Source organism: Micropterus dolomieu, linkage group LG21 (assembly GCF_021292245.1).
Source record: "Micropterus dolomieu isolate WLL.071019.BEF.003 ecotype Adirondacks linkage group LG21, ASM2129224v1, whole genome shotgun sequence".
NCBI classification, from domain to species: Eukaryota; Metazoa; Chordata; class Actinopteri; order Centrarchiformes; family Centrarchidae; genus Micropterus; species Micropterus dolomieu.
Window position 1 is genome coordinate 27,686,481 of NC_060170.1, and position 17,389 is coordinate 27,703,869.

General features: G+C 38.9%; 2 protein-coding genes across 3 annotated transcripts in view; both read left to right on the forward strand.

Moving 5' to 3' along the window:
- Positions 1-3,647, forward strand: part of egr3 (early growth response 3) — a 6,897-nt gene extending 3,250 nt beyond the window's left edge. Inside the window, exon 3 of one of the 2 annotated variants that reach the window (XM_046035344.1) lies at positions 1,177-3,647. In XM_046035344.1, the coding sequence (XP_045891300.1) occupies positions 1,177-2,120 (944 nt within the window). In that variant the 3' untranslated portion in view covers positions 2,121-3,647. Of the gene's footprint in view, positions 1-1,041 lie in introns of both variants that reach the window. The other variant, XM_046035345.1, reaches the window with a different exon arrangement.
- Positions 3,648-6,858: 3,211 nt separating this feature from the next.
- The window catches only part of bin3 (bridging integrator 3), a 33,073-nt gene continuing 22,542 nt past the window's right edge, over positions 6,859-17,389 (forward strand). Inside the window, exons 1-3 of the mRNA XM_046033758.1 lie at positions 6,859-7,116; positions 15,215-15,263; positions 16,661-16,701. Of these exons, the coding sequence (XP_045889714.1) occupies positions 7,109-7,116; positions 15,215-15,263; positions 16,661-16,701 (98 nt within the window). The 5' untranslated portion in view covers positions 6,859-7,108. The remainder of the gene's footprint in view (positions 7,117-15,214; positions 15,264-16,660; positions 16,702-17,389) is intronic.

Consider the following 17,389-nt stretch of genomic DNA (forward strand, 5'->3'; position numbering starts at 1 on the left):
CTGCTCAAATCACTTCCAAAAGACCAAAGATTAAGAGTAAAATGCATTTACATCAACTCTCTTTTCTCTTTTCTTTTCTAAATGTCATACCTCCCAAAAATAAAAAAAAAATAGCCACAAGTGTCATAGTTCCCATGTAGCATAATTGAATGGTATTGTGTATTATACATAATTTTGCTTTTGTTTGTTTCATTATGATTTGCCTTTAGCCAAATTTCAGCAGGTTGTAATTACTGAGGGAGTGAGTATATAAGCACCCCTGTGCATAATTTTCTGCAAATGAAAAGAGAAATCCATTTTAACTTCTGTTTAACAAATAATTATTTATAAATGTCTTACATTAAGCCTTCAGAGCATGATCAAAACATAAGTGTATCCCCATTAAGCACATCTGGATTTGATAGTTTGTATGGCATCTTTGGAATAAGTTTAATGTGTGTGTGCATTCAGTGTGGTGTGGGACAATAAAAATATCATGAACATTTGTAAAAAATATTGTAAAGCTCACTAATGCAGGGAATGGATAGGAAACACAAAACAAATTTTACCCCCATTATGTGCAGATGTTTTCTGCTGCAAATGTCTTCTGAGTCCTTGAGCGTGATAGATGTGGCGTCTGCCTTTATAATCCTCCCTGCTGTAAAGAAATCAGATCTTGCCATTCAGTTTGGCTGTCGTCCTGAGGGACACAATGACTGGATCAAAGGGGGTGTTTAGGTCTTGATTTATGAGAGCTTGTGGGATCTGAGAGAGAGAGAGAGAGACACCACTGTCTCACATGCAGCAGTCACACACTTAACTTACAGGTCTGACAGCGCTCACATTTCTTTATGAACTGTATAATTTCGGACACACCAAGGACTGTCACTTCAAATTCATATAGCTTGACAAAGTGAATATTCTAGACTTTTTTCACAACTTGTGCTACCTTATCACTTTTACAGGATTTTCCTCCCAACTGATTGCATTTCACATTCATGTTTGTGCAACCATGTGGATGATTTGTTCATGATATCTGGTTTTTAATTTGCTTTTATCTAGATAATATCATGGATCTGGGCATGGGAAGCGAGAAAGCAAGCGGAGAGATTCAGTATGGATCCAGCTTCCAGTCCAACCGCAGCGGGCAGACTGTCACTTATCTGGGGAAGTTTGCCTTTGACACTCCTCCATCAGGTGGCATTGGTGGCTCTGGCTGGTGCTCTGATAACAATATCATCAGTCTTGTCAGCGCTGGGATCCTGGGCGTTTCTCCATCACCCGGCACGGTAACAACGCAGACATCATCCTCCGCAGCCAGCATGGGCGGACAGACTTCAGATATGGAGCAGGTTTATGGTCCGCCACTGCCTGCCTATTCCACCTGCAGTGACCTGTACCAGGACCAGGTCTCCTTCCACCACAGCCCTGCCACCAGCACGGCTCTAGGCTACCCTGGCAATGACTATCACTCCACATCCAAAGGCTCCATGGATGGCAGCCTTTTCTCCATGATCCCTGACTACAACCTTTTCCATCATCAGGGGGAGGTTGGTGTGATGGAGCACAAGCCCTTCCAGACCATGGACCCCATCCGAGTCAACCCTCCACCCATCACACCCCTGGAGACCATCAGAGCATTCAAAGACAAGCAGCAGATTCACCCTGGTTTCATCGGCGGGCAGCAGCACCCTCCTCAGCACCACCCACCGCCACAGACACTCACCCTCAAACCCATCCGACCACGGAAGTACCCAAACCGTCCCAGCAAAACCCCTGTCCACGAACGGCCGCACGCCTGTCCAGCAGAGAACTGTGACAGACGCTTCTCGCGCTCAGACGAGCTCACGAGGCACCTTCGCATCCACACAGGTCACAAACCCTTCCAGTGCCGAATATGCATGCGCTCCTTCAGCCGGAGTGACCACCTGACCACACACATCCGCACACACACAGGCGAGAAACCCTTCTCCTGTGAGTTCTGTGGACGCAAATTTGCCAGAAGTGACGAGCGAAAGAGACATGCAAAGGTTCACCTGAAACAGAAGGACAAGAAGCCAGCTGACAAGAGCAGTGGGGCAGCTGGGAGCCACAGCTCGCCACCCAGCTCCTGTGGGGGGCCAACAGTGGGATCGTCATGACCGTCACTACGTGCACTTGGACTGGACCCTCACCATGCCCCATAAAGAGACTTAGGAAGAAGGGATCACGTCCGCAATGAGATAAATAGGTGACTCTTTTCCTCTCTTTTACACCCCCTGCTCTTTTCACATCCTTCTATTTTGAGATGGATGCCTTTAGTTTAAGTAAGAGGGAAGAGGCTGCTACGCCCTTCTCTTTCAAGTAACTCAGAGCCTCAGCTACTGTAACACAGTGCCAACACAAAGAAGGGCACCTTGGTACATTCTGTCCAAAAGGCCACTGTGTATCTATAGGTTTTGGGGTGGATACACTTTTGTAAATTTCACTGAGAATTTCTTAATTGGATGGAAGCCAGAATCCATCATAAGGGTCAAAACAGACAAAAATTACAACGGAGTTTAGTTAAAGAGTGAGTTGTCTGGGATGTATGCATTAATTTTATTAGGGTGTTTAAAAGTGCAATTGGTTATGTTTGTGTTCTGTCATGGATACCTTATTAGTGGCACTTGACTGTCTTTTTGTTGTTTTTGTTAAAGTGTTGTGTTTTTATTTTTTATTTGAATGTTGTTTTCTCAAAAGAATGTGCCAAATGTATTGTGGTGATACAGCCAACCTTGTTCTTATTATTGTGCCTGACATTTACCAAACATAACAGTGATATCAGCTTAGCACACATGTAGAGTTATCAGATTCAAACACCGTATCTCAGATTTAGATTTACCTGCACAGTTTGGTTAAATCTAGAAAACGACTGAATGGGTTACACAAAGCAAACCGATGTCTTGTCCTGTTACCTGTACTTATAAAACAAACACGCCTGCATCAAATCACTGCCTTTGCCAATACTTATTTATTTGTAGTCACTGAGAAGACACTGTGTTTTTGTTGCCTTGTTTATATGGTGGCTTTATGTGGTGTTACCAGATATAATTGGTGTTGCTTTTTTTGAAAAGCTCACCAATACTGTTCATTTTTTTCAGTTTTCTTGAGTTCTGCAATTATATGCAATACATTCATGACATATGCCACCAACCCATAAATCAAATTAACTAAGAGCACAGTTAGACAGACTGAACTACTTAAATAAATGACACTGGGTTGCAAACCAGCAGTATATAAAAGCAAAGATAAATAAGGATTCACAGCGTAAAAAGGCTTAACTATTTGGTTTATGTCACCAAAAGATGAGCACCGTATGGTAAGAGAAAAATTAAAATGTTCAAATCCATGTTTACATCTTTTCTAATACAGAGAGACTGAGACTGAGTTGTAAACTAAGGAGTTGTTGTTTTTGTACAGTATGCAGGTAGCTACAGTAGTTTCACTTTTGTACTCAAATGCACCATTACTTAGTATTAAATTGTGCATATACAGTATGTGCATGCCTTCATGCACACTATGTAAATACAAATGTCTGCATAAACAATTGACTGAATGCTTGTGCGGAATGTGTCTTAAAGCTTTTAGTAATGTAGTTATAATACAGAATATTTTGTTGTGATAGATCATTGCAAAACATTTTGGAGCACAACAATAGTGCCAAATATGGTGTATTATCTTCCATAAAAGAAAAAAGACTAATAGCATTTGCACCATCTGTACGCTTTAAAATGGTAACTGGTTTAAGGAAGCACTAATGTGTTCTCTGAATAAACAACAAGATTTTTTTACATTTTGTGTATCTCCATTATAGTCGCAATCAGCTATCTCAATTAACACATCTTCCTCATTTTATAGAAAACAATGTTTTTCTCAGAAAGATAGGAGACTAAATGATTGGATCCTTTCTTAAATGAAATATATTACAGGGCAATGCCAGTATTTTTCACGTGTGGTTCCTTATTGATCTTTGTCCTGACAGAAGGAAATACCTCTTTTGTCATTCAATGAAACATTTTGTGTAGGCTCATCTATTCCATTAGCTTCTATGGGATCTTAAAAGTGTATGATAACAACACTGACAAATGCACAACAGTGACCACATTTGAAAAACGTACTGACGCCAGTGTAATTGCATTTTCTTAGAAATGTTTTGTTTTTAAACTTATCTCTGTAATGCAGGACATTATGCATTATGGCCCTGTGGCACAAAAGAAAAAAAGTCATAACTGAGATACTAATATGACATTTTCATCATTTACAGTGAATTTATTACATTTTTGGTAAAGAAATAACAAATAAAAATGGCGACAACTGACAAATCTGGAATAAATATTACTGCAGGTATTTTCTTCTGTGATGGCTCGTATAAAAGCCAAAGTCAAAAATATTGGTACTGTTTTAGCAAAGAAATCAATCAATTGTATTCTATATATTATGTGAGAAATAAGAACCATGCCCGTGTGCTAAAATAGTTTCTGATTTTATCCTGTAAGTTTAATGCTCAAATGCCTCCTTCTTTTAAAAAAAACATTATTATCTACTTTGACAATATTTTTGGTCATTGGCTGTGCTCTCTGACTGTTAGGGAGTGTGGGCTGGATGGGTGGCAGAGAAGTAGTGTTACATTGTTATAAGCTGAGAAAAGAAATATTGCGATGGTCAGTAGACACAGCAATCAGAGTTCAACTGACAAATGCCAAGACCAAAAGAAAGGTTCAAAAAAGCAGTGCCAATGAGAACACTGTGCATGCAGAAATGGGCTTCCAAGGCCATGCTTTCCCTTTCCTGTAACAATCAGTTTTCACTGCTGAGCTTCCTGGCAAGTGTCCACTTATTTTCCAATTAATTTGGCCTCAGAGAGTCTTTTCTGAACTCATCTACATGGTTAAATGAACAGACCTCCTTGCACTTTTTCAGATAGTTTAAAAGTTCATACACCCTGCGACATCTAACTGTAAATCAATAGTTTTGTATCCTAAAAATATTTTATTGCATGGATGGGCATTGACAAATGAAACTTTTCTGAGGCTATCCGAATAGAATGCAACTGAAATGAAAATCACAACTTAACTGAAAATGTTACTTTTTACACATTACATTTCACAGCATTCCTTATTTCTGATTTTAGATAATTAGCTTGATAGTAACTAAGATTCAGACATTAAATTGGGAGTAGCCAGGTTAAATCTTTCAATGAATGGCCTCTAATGTAAACATCGTGTAGCAGACAGCCTCCTGAAGTTAGCACAAAAGAATATATATAGTACATGAAGTGATAGGAAATACAAAATGTTTCTCTTTAATGTTTATCTAGAATAATTTGATGTTAGACACTGATCATTATGGATGGAATCATTTTGAATTTATTTGACCAAAAAATATGCTCTTGTGTGCTCTTGATTTGACACTTTGCTGGTGAGAATGGATGTTTTTAATTATAATATATAGAATGTGACCTCCTCTAAGAGAAAACTGTGTTTATGTTGCTTTGTGTTGATGAATGATTCCGAGTAAGGCGGAGACTACACCAAACTATTTCCACATCTAAATGAAGCCATGTAATTACAACTTTGCAAACTCAATATTTCATCAGTCATATCATCTCACTGTGTTTGTCACATTTGTTTTGTGACACTTTTGTAATGGACAGATTGATTTTGTAAAATATATATAATCCCCTTCCATCCCACTCCTCAATATAGTTTAGTGGTTTAACAACAATACAGGCTGCACCATGTTCTGCTAAACAATAATCCTTCTGTGTAATGTGTGAATGCTATAGATATACGTCAATTACTTGTTAAACAAACTCAGAAACAACCCCCTCTTAATAGTGCTTCTCCAAGAATAATTTATTTTATGTTTTTTATGTTCTATTGTCCAAAAGTGGGCGGCTGAATGCTCTGAAATAGGAATTTGCCTGATCCTCGTTCTCTGCTCCATGTTGGATCTGGGCCAACATCAGCAGCCATCTTTGTGCCAAACTGGGTTGCAGGGTTGGCTGATCAAAAACAATATGTGATGAGAACTCCACAGGAGAAACAAATCATAAATGTGACCTCAGTCCACTTGCAGTTGAAGGCAGCCTTGTGCTAATATTTGTGTTTAACTGTTTAATTTAGCCTCCGTGAAGTTGGCCTTGGGCAGGCAATAGGCTTGGGCTCATTCGTTACAATTTTTTTGAGATTTCAATAATGTGTAGATACTATAGGCTACTCTCGTCATCTTATGGACTACAGGTTGGCTTCAGGGATTGTGTGGTCTTCAGCAGTGACACTGTGGTGTTCAGATGGAGTCGATACTCACTGTTTTCTGTTGTGTTGTGTTTCCTTTTCATTACAGTATATCCTCATGTTTGCATGTGCACGGAAATGTTCCAAAGTGCTACCCTCAGATGCTGTGGGTGGTACTCATTTCTTTATTATGCATGAAAATAAAAGTCACATTGGGTGAAATGGGATAAACCTAACAACAATTCAAGACAGACAATTGAAAACACACACTGGGATAACTGTTCTGTTGGCTTTTTTTTTTTTTTTTTAAAGAAAACAAGGGGTCTTGTTTAAAATGTTGTGGATGTCTTTAGCCTATTTCATGTTTTTATTACCTTATACTAAGGTCCTTTTATGATGAGCTGAATATTGAAATGAATTTTACTATATTCTTGTGATGGGGAGATGTGCTCCCCTGTTTACTTGGCACTTCAGTTTGTTGTAATGCAATTGTTTTGTTATTTCTATGTAAGTACTTGAATAAAGAAAAATATCACTTGCCTTCAGTTTACTCTACGTGGATGCGCACACATGCACGCCACTGCGTATACGAACCACACCTGACATTTAATTTGATGAATAATGCCTGCATTACAACACACATTTTATAAAACATGTAACCACTAGTCAGGCAGTAATATATTAACACATCGGGAAGGTTTATATGTATATTTTTCTCGCTTTGCTAGTCATAAAAACTTCCTTGGAGGAAACACGAGCAGCTTAGCCCCGGACTTCCTGTTTAATGCTCGACTGTTGACTGGTAGAAAGGGATGAAGTCTTCGGAAGATAATACAACTACCCAATGAAATCGGAATAAAAGTACACTCAAAATGAGCTGGTATGTACTTTGGTTACTTTAGCCTATTAAGTTAAAAGTATAACTTTAACCGATACATTAATAATGGCACAGGACAGCTGGCTTGTCGACCGGGCTCCGGCTATTTCCTGCTAACTTAGCGCTACACAAACAGTAACATCACAGTTTAACAGGTGTTAACGCTAGCTAGATAAACACGCGAATAACGTTAAAAGCTCTCAGACTTTTAATAGTTCATCGGCGGATAGCACCGTCTGACTTGTAAACAATAACGTTACTATAAAAGCTGCTAACATCGATCGAAGGGTGTCTTGAGTATTTAGCTAACTGTTAACTTGGACAATATCTAACCTAGGTAACGTTAACGGTAGTTTGGTTGCTGAAGCTTTAGCAAGTGACCTACAGAAACGGAATTGACTAACGTTACTATCTGAAGTTATAGGTGCTTGTTTATAACTTACTCTTTCAATAAACTGAGGCTGTGCCTTTAGCATAACATTGAAACTGAATGTAGCTAACTGTTAGGTCAACAGGGTCAACACTGAAGCCATTTAAAGGGATTTGATCACTTGACAGTAATTCTGGTCAACTCTTAACGTTATTAGTTAACTTTGGCATTTTGACAGGAACTTCAGAACCACTGAGGATTTATGTTACTTTATGTACTCGTGTGTGTGTCTCGCTCTCTCGCTCTAACCCTATACATATGTGTATATATATATATTTAAATATATGTGAGAGAGATGAAAAATGTGAATGCTACGTAGAGTAGTGACTACGAGTATTTCCTAGAAAGTAGGTGGGTAACTTAGGTCAGGGAGTTGCTACCCCAAACATGTTTACCTTGCTGTAACTAACAAAGCTGTGGGTTCCAGCTGGTATTCACGCATCTTGGGCACCCATATGTTCAAATGTGGTTTTAGTAGTGCAACACAAATTTGAGAGTTGCTGGGTGGGCTTTTTGAGTAACATTTACCTTTGGGCTACTAATCCACAAATCTTAAATTACTTACTGGAAGCAAGAGAAGCCTCTGACTGCTAACCACAGTTTAATATCAGGTTTTATGCGCATAGTTCTGCAGACCCTATCTTTGGGTTGCGTTTTTGGAATTTGAAGCATCTGTATAATTTGGTAGTATTGCCCCATAATTGAAGAGACATTTAGTCAATTGATCAACTATTTTGGTGACAAGTTATTCTTTTAAGTACTTTTTCAAGCAAGTATGCCAAACATTTTTTGATTCCAGCTTCTCTAATTGGAGAATATGGTGCTTTCTGCTATCATAGCAAAATGAATATGTCTGGGTTAGGGACAAAGCAATCCATTTGAAGACTTCACTTATTGTTGTGATGGGCAGTTTACACCATTTTCTGACATTGTTCCATGAAGAAGAAAAATAATTGGCAGACTAATCAATAATGAAAATAATATCACCACGTCATTATTAGGTTTGGGTATCGTTTAAAATTTTACGATACCAGTTCCAAAGTCAGTGATACGTGATGTGAATAGCAAATAAAAATGTACAGAGAAGTGTTTAATGACACCAGAAGATGAAGCCAATAGAAAGCCAAGCTTGGGGTGACAAACTTGCTACAGTGACGAACATGCCTGAGACCGCAGCCGAAGGTGAGCGGCTATTAAAATCACGCATGGACTCGGCAGTGCGGGCATTTTTCATACAGTCTATGGTGCGGGCACATAAGAAAAAAAAGGCATGCTCTTCTCTTTCTTTTGGTGTATTGTTTGCGTGTTTGGCTGCAAGCAAAACCATAAAAATAGTAATTTTTTGCCACAATCTGGCTACAAAAAGTATTGAATGAAGTACTGGTTTGACTGGAGACGTTTCGATTCTACTCGATACTGGGCTTTTTCGGTCGATACCATAAAGGTATCAAGCCATCAAAGGTATCATACCCATCCCTAGTCATAATTACTGTAAGATGTGTATATACTTTTAAAACAAATTGTGTCCCTTTTTGAAGATTTGGAAGTTGTTAGTCTTTGTAATGATTTGTAATTATCTATGGAGCCACAGATTATTATGGATTTACGTTCAGTGAAGGAAGAGAAGTGGTGTGAACAGTTGGTTTTATGAAATAGTCCCCATGGATGATCTAGCTGAATCTGTGAGTTCTGTAATACAAGGTCTTCCATCCTCCCTGAGAAAGTAAACAACAGAACATGTTTTGTTCATTTCTGATTCTTGACGCTTCTCTCATATAAGTTATGTTTATTTAAATAATATCTATGTATGATACAATGTATAATCAATTGGCTTTACAGGCGCACATCATTGAGTACTAGTTCCTTACCTAGCCCAGGTTCTCTCAGCAGACTATTAGACAACTCACCAAAAACTTTGCTTATGAGAAAATGTTCACTCAAGGGTGTCTGAGATTTTATTTATCTTTGGTGTCTCATGGAGGCTCTTTGTAGTAATAGCTATGGTCTGAATGTGTAACATTAAGTATTTTGGTCATGCTTTCTTCAAAGGAAAATATAGGGGCAAAAATCCACCATAGGCCTACCTATTGTATTACAGTTTCTTTTCTTTAGTAGGCCTTTGTGTTGTCTTGGCAGCACCTTGTTTCATGTTTCCCTGCCAAGAGTTCTCTTATTTTCTTGAGAACAGTTGCCCACCAGGTTGAGCAAGATGTGTAGTCATCTGTAAAGTCTTCATCTATCACCCCTTCTGTAGTGTGTTTCACATATGGTGATGGCTAAACTAAATGACTGTTAGTCTGAATAGATCAAATCTGTTGCTCAACATTGACAAACTTTTGTTAAGTTGGACCTTTATGGTTATTTTACAAAATATTCAGCTATGGCTATACTTGATTTTTATATGTATGGGAATATTTGTGATACCAGTCCGCAACAGTGCTGCTGTTTAGGAGTTCATAAAGAGGTTTGCATAAATTCAGTGCTTGCTTCTTCATTGAATTTATAAATGCAGTTCAAAAGGAAATGGGAAGGAACTAACACTTATTATAACAAACTCTTTCAGTACGTCTGTGATGTGTATGTACATTAACGCCTTTTATAATACACATTCTTAGTGTCAGGGAAGACAGTAATCAAGTAAGGAAGATGGCGTCACTCAGTTCCATCAGACAATCAATAGCTGGCAAGCAACACTTCTACCAGCACGCACCACCAAACACAAGGTCACGAGTGGGGTGCTTGACCAGTGAAAAGAGTCCTTTATGGGCGCTGCTGACTGATGCATTCCAGTAGGGCCTGCACACTTGCTTCTATGACGTGAGAGGTTTGACTTTGGGGTCATCATCAGAACAATTCCACTTCCCAGCATCTTCAACTGGCCCTCTGTGCTCCATGGAATATTCAAGGTTGAATGATGCACTATCCCTATAATGGCATACACATTTGCAGTTTTCGTGAAAAGCCATTGGTTTCTTCCAGTCGGTGCATAATTTGTCCCGGATAGAGAAGACTGTCATGTCTTTGTTCTTGCCTACGTGCTTACTCGATGGCAGTGACGTGTAGCCTATTACAGCAAAGATCAGATAGCTCTGTAAATGCAAGTTGACCAACTTGCTGATAATGACAACAAATGTGTAACAGACATTTAAATGCATCTGGTCATGAAAATGGGCTATGACTGAATATTACATATCTCTTGTGTGAGTGAAGGTTTACTGGTGAAGTGAATCTTTGGATTCAAGTGTTGTAACATGGACAAATAATATAATGACTGTAGATTATATTGATCAAATTTTCCAAAGTATTTAGCACTTAATCCTTAGTCGGGGACAGCCTGATTTACATAGTCGAATCGGAATTGTCTTGCCTATAGTCGACTGTTAGTCGAATCACATATGCATTGACCCCCTTCCTTAAGGCTTTAGGTTACAATTTTGGATTTATTCACGCACTTCCTTGCTTCTTTCTTTTCACATTTTTCTTTTCAGCATTATATGTTGAAATGTATATTGTAATAGGCTGTATGTTAATTTATTGGGAGAAAACTGGTAGTTTTATGTAAAATCAGACGTTGAGCACCCCCATATCACCAAAACGGCATGATCTTCGCTTTGCAGCGAAGCTTTGACTGTGAGATTGACAGTCAAATCAGGCTCCGCCCATCAAAGCATCAAATGTTCGACTATTCAGGGTCAGCCCTATTAAATACCAAGGCAATATTCAGCAGAACTACCCATGCCTGCCATCACTAGGCTTAGATTTGTTCAGCTGGTATAACACACACTTTTTCTGTCTTCTGTTGTCTTGTGGCCGGGCTTCTACCATGTCAGACACTAGTTCTGGGTTCACAAGACCTAACTTACCAATGTTTCTAAATGTGACAGCCACTACAGAAATATTGCTGTGTGAAGGAACATTAGAAATGATTCTCACAGTGACTACCATCCTCCTTCTCTCATTCTCTCCCTCTGGTTGCCTGCTACATTTTCCCTCTCCCTCCCCGAAGCACACTTCACTCCGTGTGTTTGCCAGTTCTCATGAACAGTCAAAGAGAGTGACCACTTTCCTTTGGCTCTTTGTAGAAGTGGACATACTCTGAATCTATAAAATTAAGCACTCTTCATTTTGTACCCAAGCAAATATTTCCTTTGGTACATTAAAGTAAAAATCCACCCTAATACAGTTACGCTTGGACGGACTCTCTTGATGTCATCGAGAACCAAATGCTGTCATGGTCAGCTCTGCCAAAACGTAGCTAAAGAGAACATTGAAAGCAAACATTTAAATATATGTTTCATGGTACATTGATGGCAATTTGAAACACTGCCATATTTATACTTAACTCTTCCATTAGGTTTTTGTAATTGGATGTAATAATTTTGTCCCCGACACACCCTCCAAAATCAAGAGAAATTTTCCCAGTTACAAGACAATAATCCATTATTTATTTTGAGTCAATGTAAAAGCTACATAGCCCACTCCAAATATTTATACCCTAAGGCAACATCCGTATCTGCCCTTAGTCCCCTTTTTTCTTTCTTACAGCTACATCAGTGATTATCTATGTTTGTCCTCTCCACAGATTGCTTACTTTATGACAATCAGACCCGAGTGCGGTGCCGGCTTTTGTTGATGCCTGAATGTTTTTTTTAAAAAGCAGCGCAACCTCTTGTCCTTAGCCTAACTGCGATTTTGCTGTGAAGTAAATTCTCACATCATCTTTTTTTATACAGACCGGCTGCAAGGCACTTGCTTTGGCTGTGACTGAGGGTGAGATTCTGATCTCGATTATTATGCTGGTCAAAGGAAAACGGTGATCGCGTTGGTACCTGAGACCCTCTGAAAGAGGAGACATCCTCTGAAAGAGGGTCTCAGGTACCCACCAGCTGGTCCCGGGGCTTTGCCTGGGTGATGGTCAGTTCAAGGATTATTTTAGGATGAATCGGGGACACTTTGACAAAGTCAAAAGTGAGCTAACACTGGCTTAACACAAACCAGTTAACGGTGGTAATGAAAACAACTTAGTACTGCATTAATTTGCCTCCAGGCCTGCTGTTTCTGTTCAAATCAAGGTAACTAGGTTGGTTAAAATCAAATCACTCTGGGTATGCAACAACAGCCATCACTAGATTTTCCTAATGATTGTTATTTTCAAGCAACCCTAAGCTTTATTGTCACCACCACAGGAGGCCCTCATCTCAATTAATCCAATTGGACAGGGGGGAAAATATGCAAATAACATCGGGCACTTTTCTGCTGAGTTTTTTCAGCTTGTGGCAAACGGAGCGCTATTGCATAAACGCGAGCTGCTCCGAGCGTCAAAAACGCAAGGTGCCAGGGTGCCTTACCCACTCGCAAAACGCTTACTGCCTATAGGAAAAAAATTGGAGAAAGACGCCTTTCCTTGCAAAAACTACACCCCGTCTTATCTGAACACAGAGTTTCTTTATTATCTGAGCATCAGAAACATTTTTTGGACCTTCAGAGGTTTTTTCTGGCATGCTCCTAGTTGCTGAAACCTATTCTGTCGTTACAGTTGCTCCCTCATTCAGGTCTGGCAAACCAGTCTTTGCTGGTTGACGTAAATCGCATCACTACTGGTTCGGCAGCTTTAAATTTCAGTTATAAAATTGTTGCTCGCTAAAATTGACACTCACTTTTATTGCACATATTTGTTAGTTAAGCTTTATTTATTCAGTCTCATTGAGATGGCTGTCTCTTTTACAAGATAGACCTGAGACAAATTGCATATATACAGCATCATAACAAGACAATTAAGTCACACAAAGCAGTCATCAAACAGGCACACTAATTAAAACAATCAGAAATATTATTAGCAAGAAAACCTTGAATGTCCCTCAGAGGATAGATTGTCTTCAATTTGTTTTGCAGTTTATTCCAGTAGCAAGCTGCATAGTACCTATTAGTATAAATGATACTCTTGCGTAGCTGTGTGTAGTTGTACTTTCTGCCTGAATTGGGGATTCATCATTCATAAACACCGGAAAATGTGTGTGGGTTAAGGTCTCCAAAAATCATGATGGCATATGCCAAACAAAGGAATACTGCTAGCAAGAGGAACAGCGGAGAAACTAGTGTTAAGAGAGGCAAGTCTATCTGACAAAGCTGAATTGATTCTCAAGTGGTTGGTTCCAGATATAAATCTCAGTGAAAACTGATCTTGGAAGATGTAGTCTGGCTGTGAGAGCCTGGTTCTCCTTATTGCAGCTTTGGGAGAGCACTGAGTGAGCTCAGCTTCAGTTAACATTCAAAGAAATGTTTTCTAAATTATGCTGTTGTTGTATTTTGGAAATGGAATTTAATACAAGTTTAGAGACAGCTACATAAGTAATAATCAGATAAAGGTGAGTCACATAACACGGCCGTGAGTAATTTCTGTTTCTGTTATTTTCCATGATGGCTCACCCAAATGATGACACAATGGGTGAAACTAGTTTCCTGAGCCAACAGCAACAATGTCTTTAGACATCAGTAGTCAGTTTGGATTCAAGGGTAAATTCAAAACTTCAATTAAGATAACGCCAGGACAATTGGTACCTGATACAACCTAAAGCAGCACAGAGCCAGCAAATCAAAGGAAATCTTGATCCCTGTCACTATGAAACCTGTTTAAAAAAATAAAACAAAAATCTTATATTTTTTACAAGATTGATCCTGCTGTTTGACCATGTTGAGTTTTGTGATTGAGCTGTCATCAAAAGGATCTTCCCCACACATGGGTAGCGTTCACTGGTTGCACAACGAGCCCCTACATCACACCCTCTCTTTTCCATCTCATTAGTCTACACACCTTTCTTTTGACGCAGCTGCTGCCTCACCCTGCCTGTCAGCAGCAACTGTCCATCATATAGCTTAGATTTCAGGCTATTAGTGCGACATCAATGACAACCCACAGCCAGGCACATTGGCAAGGCAGTGTTTTCTGTCTCATGTATTCCCATAGCACTCTGATGCTCGGCAGCAACTTATTAAGGCAAAGCCAAGGTTTTGAAATGGGGATAAAAGATTGTGTTTTAACTAAGAAAGAATATGTCTCTGTTTCTTTACCCAAAAATAGAGTCAGTGTGTTTTTGTCTTACAAGAGTGAAGAAAAGTTTGTATTTCATTCTGAAAATTAGGTGCAGCTACTGTAGTTACTCTAAACCCTATGACATGTTTTGTTTCCTGATTGATTTGTAGCACTGGTCTCAAGTTTTCTTTTAAAAGCAAGTCATTGTCCTGGCTGTGCCCTTTTGAGCCCCGATGTATTAGGGTATCTGCCTTACACTGTGAAATAGCCCTACTATTTTTCTGATCTACAATATAGCGAGTGCATCTGTTTTTGATTGCCAGCCGGGGTCATTCGGTAAAGCCACACTAAGAAGAGGGGACAGCCACTTCTGTTTAGTGATATCCGCCTACAATGGGAACCAGATGTGTTTAGTGATGACATGAAGTTAATGTACGTGGCCTCAACAGCACAATCCGGAGAAGCAGGAATTAACAGCTTCAGATTGTCTTTATGAGGGATCTGAAAGAGGCACTTGTTCACCCGTACCAACCTCTAGTCACCCATCATGCAACTGATGAAAATCTAAAAATTCCTCCTTTGTAGATAGAACTTTTCCAGTTGCTTATGCTTACCTGACATTTCTTTTTGTGTGATTTCAGGATTCCCTTCAAGACTGGACAACCAAAGAAGCAGATTGTCTCTAAAACTGTAAGTCCCTCACTGGAACAAAAGTTGACTTGCTCAAAAAGGTTTAATGCCTAAAATTCAACCAAGTTTATGTAAATGAATAAATCAAAACTTGCTGTAGGGCAGTATTTATAAAATAAAAAAAATAACGTTTTGCAAAGGTTTAGATGTAGTTATTCAGCTTCACAAATGGCATATACAACATGAATAGTAGTCTAAATAATGTCATCAGAGTGCCAATTTGTCTGGCCATGCAAGGGGGCAGAGGTGGTTACCTTGAAGTGACAGTGAGTGGGCGTTGTCCTTGCTGGAGAAAACCACTTCCAGCGTAATGGGTCTGTGGCCCGGCAGTCACTGTCAGACTGGGTTTCCAGCTTCCTGTGCCATCCTAGGCAAAAACCAGGGAGTGGGTTAGAGGCAGCCTGGTTCGATGATCCGCTAGAGACAAAGTGTCAACTGCCTTCCTCGTTGTTTTGGCCACTGTGTTTAAATCCAGGAGCCCACAGAACCACAAGACAGGAACCCATGCTGCCTCTGTAACCTGCTTGGCATGCTTTAGAGACATAGTTGGACAAACTGTCTAAGCCCTTGCTGACCCTGGGAAGTTGATGTACTCAAGTATTTTACCTGGTGGAGTTATAGTTCTATAGCTGAGGTCCCTGTGTCCCTGAAAAAGTACCTGTTCCTAAGAAAGTGGACGGGCCAGGAACTGCTGTTGTAAAGGTAAAAGAGTAAACCATTGAACCACGGTTGAGTGGTCACGCGAGCCTTGAGACTGCAACAACTTATGAACATCATTCATTCAGAATACAAACAAGCACTGGTTGTTGTTAGTATGCATTATATCTCTAACCATGTGGCTACTTTTTAATTTGCCATCTGTATAATTTGCCTCAACTCCTTCAGTTGATGTGGAACTGTAAACAAATGTATTCCTGACACAGTTCTTGGAAAGTGTATTACCTTAGAAGCGCTGTATGATTATTGTGTTTGACTGCACAGATGTTTACATTGTAACTGTACCTTGCGTGTATGTATATTCTCCGCTGCACTGCCTGTACGTATGGCCTCTGCAATTCAGCAAATGTGCAATATCCTGTAGAGAAATACGTTATTGTACTGTTTTTTATCTATTGTTTTCACAGATTTAGTAATTTACACACTTTATATTATTACTTTTGTATATTTAGAAACTTATGTTTTTAGCTCAAACTTTTTATATTTTTAATTTTGTTGTCATGTTTATTTTATATGTGGGAATCCACCGTCAGCATCGCACTCAATAAAGAAATCTTAATCTGGATCTGAATACCTTGTGATTATTATTAATAAGCTGTGATTAAACAATTAAAATGAACACACATGTTAAATAATGGAAACAGAATTTGACATGAAATGTGTTTTTGTTTTGTTTTTAGGTTGAAAGAGACTTTGAGCGAGAGTATGACAAGCTCCAAAAGTAAGTTTGCATTCTCAACCAAAGTCTACATTATGGTAGACTTCCAAAGAAGTTTTCTGTATGTGGTATTCATATCTCTTTGGAGAGTTTGTGTGATTTGGTGCCTTCAGTTTGGTGAAAGGTGATTTCTCCCACAGCATATCTGTGCCCACATAATGCATTTTATTTTTAGTAGTCTGATTATCTGGGTCAAAAAAGCTCTAATCATAAACATTTAATTTTAAATGTATTTAGAAATAAAATGTTATTGTAAAGAAACCAATAGTCTGTGTGGAATGTATGAAGCAATTCCCCCTTGTATTCCTTTGTTAATTGACAAGATAATAAGTAATAATAAGAACTAAAGCTGTACTACTAATATAAGTGATTGTATTAATTATTGTAAAATATATATCTGTTATCGTGCATTTCCTAGTCAGGGAAGTATGAAGCCAGAAATATGTACCAGTCACACTGTAAAAAGATGTTGTGAACCTGGAAACATTGGGAGGTCTTCTCGTAAATGAATGCATTATAATCCAAACTTTTTTAAAAATGTTTGTTATACAATTAACAATTGTGAGTGTTTCTAACAATTTTTTTTTTTTTTTTTAACATGTTTACAAAGCACTCTGAGAAACTCACACTTTACATGCTCCTCATTGTACATACATTGTCTTTGTCCCACACAATTTGCCAGTCCCTGCTG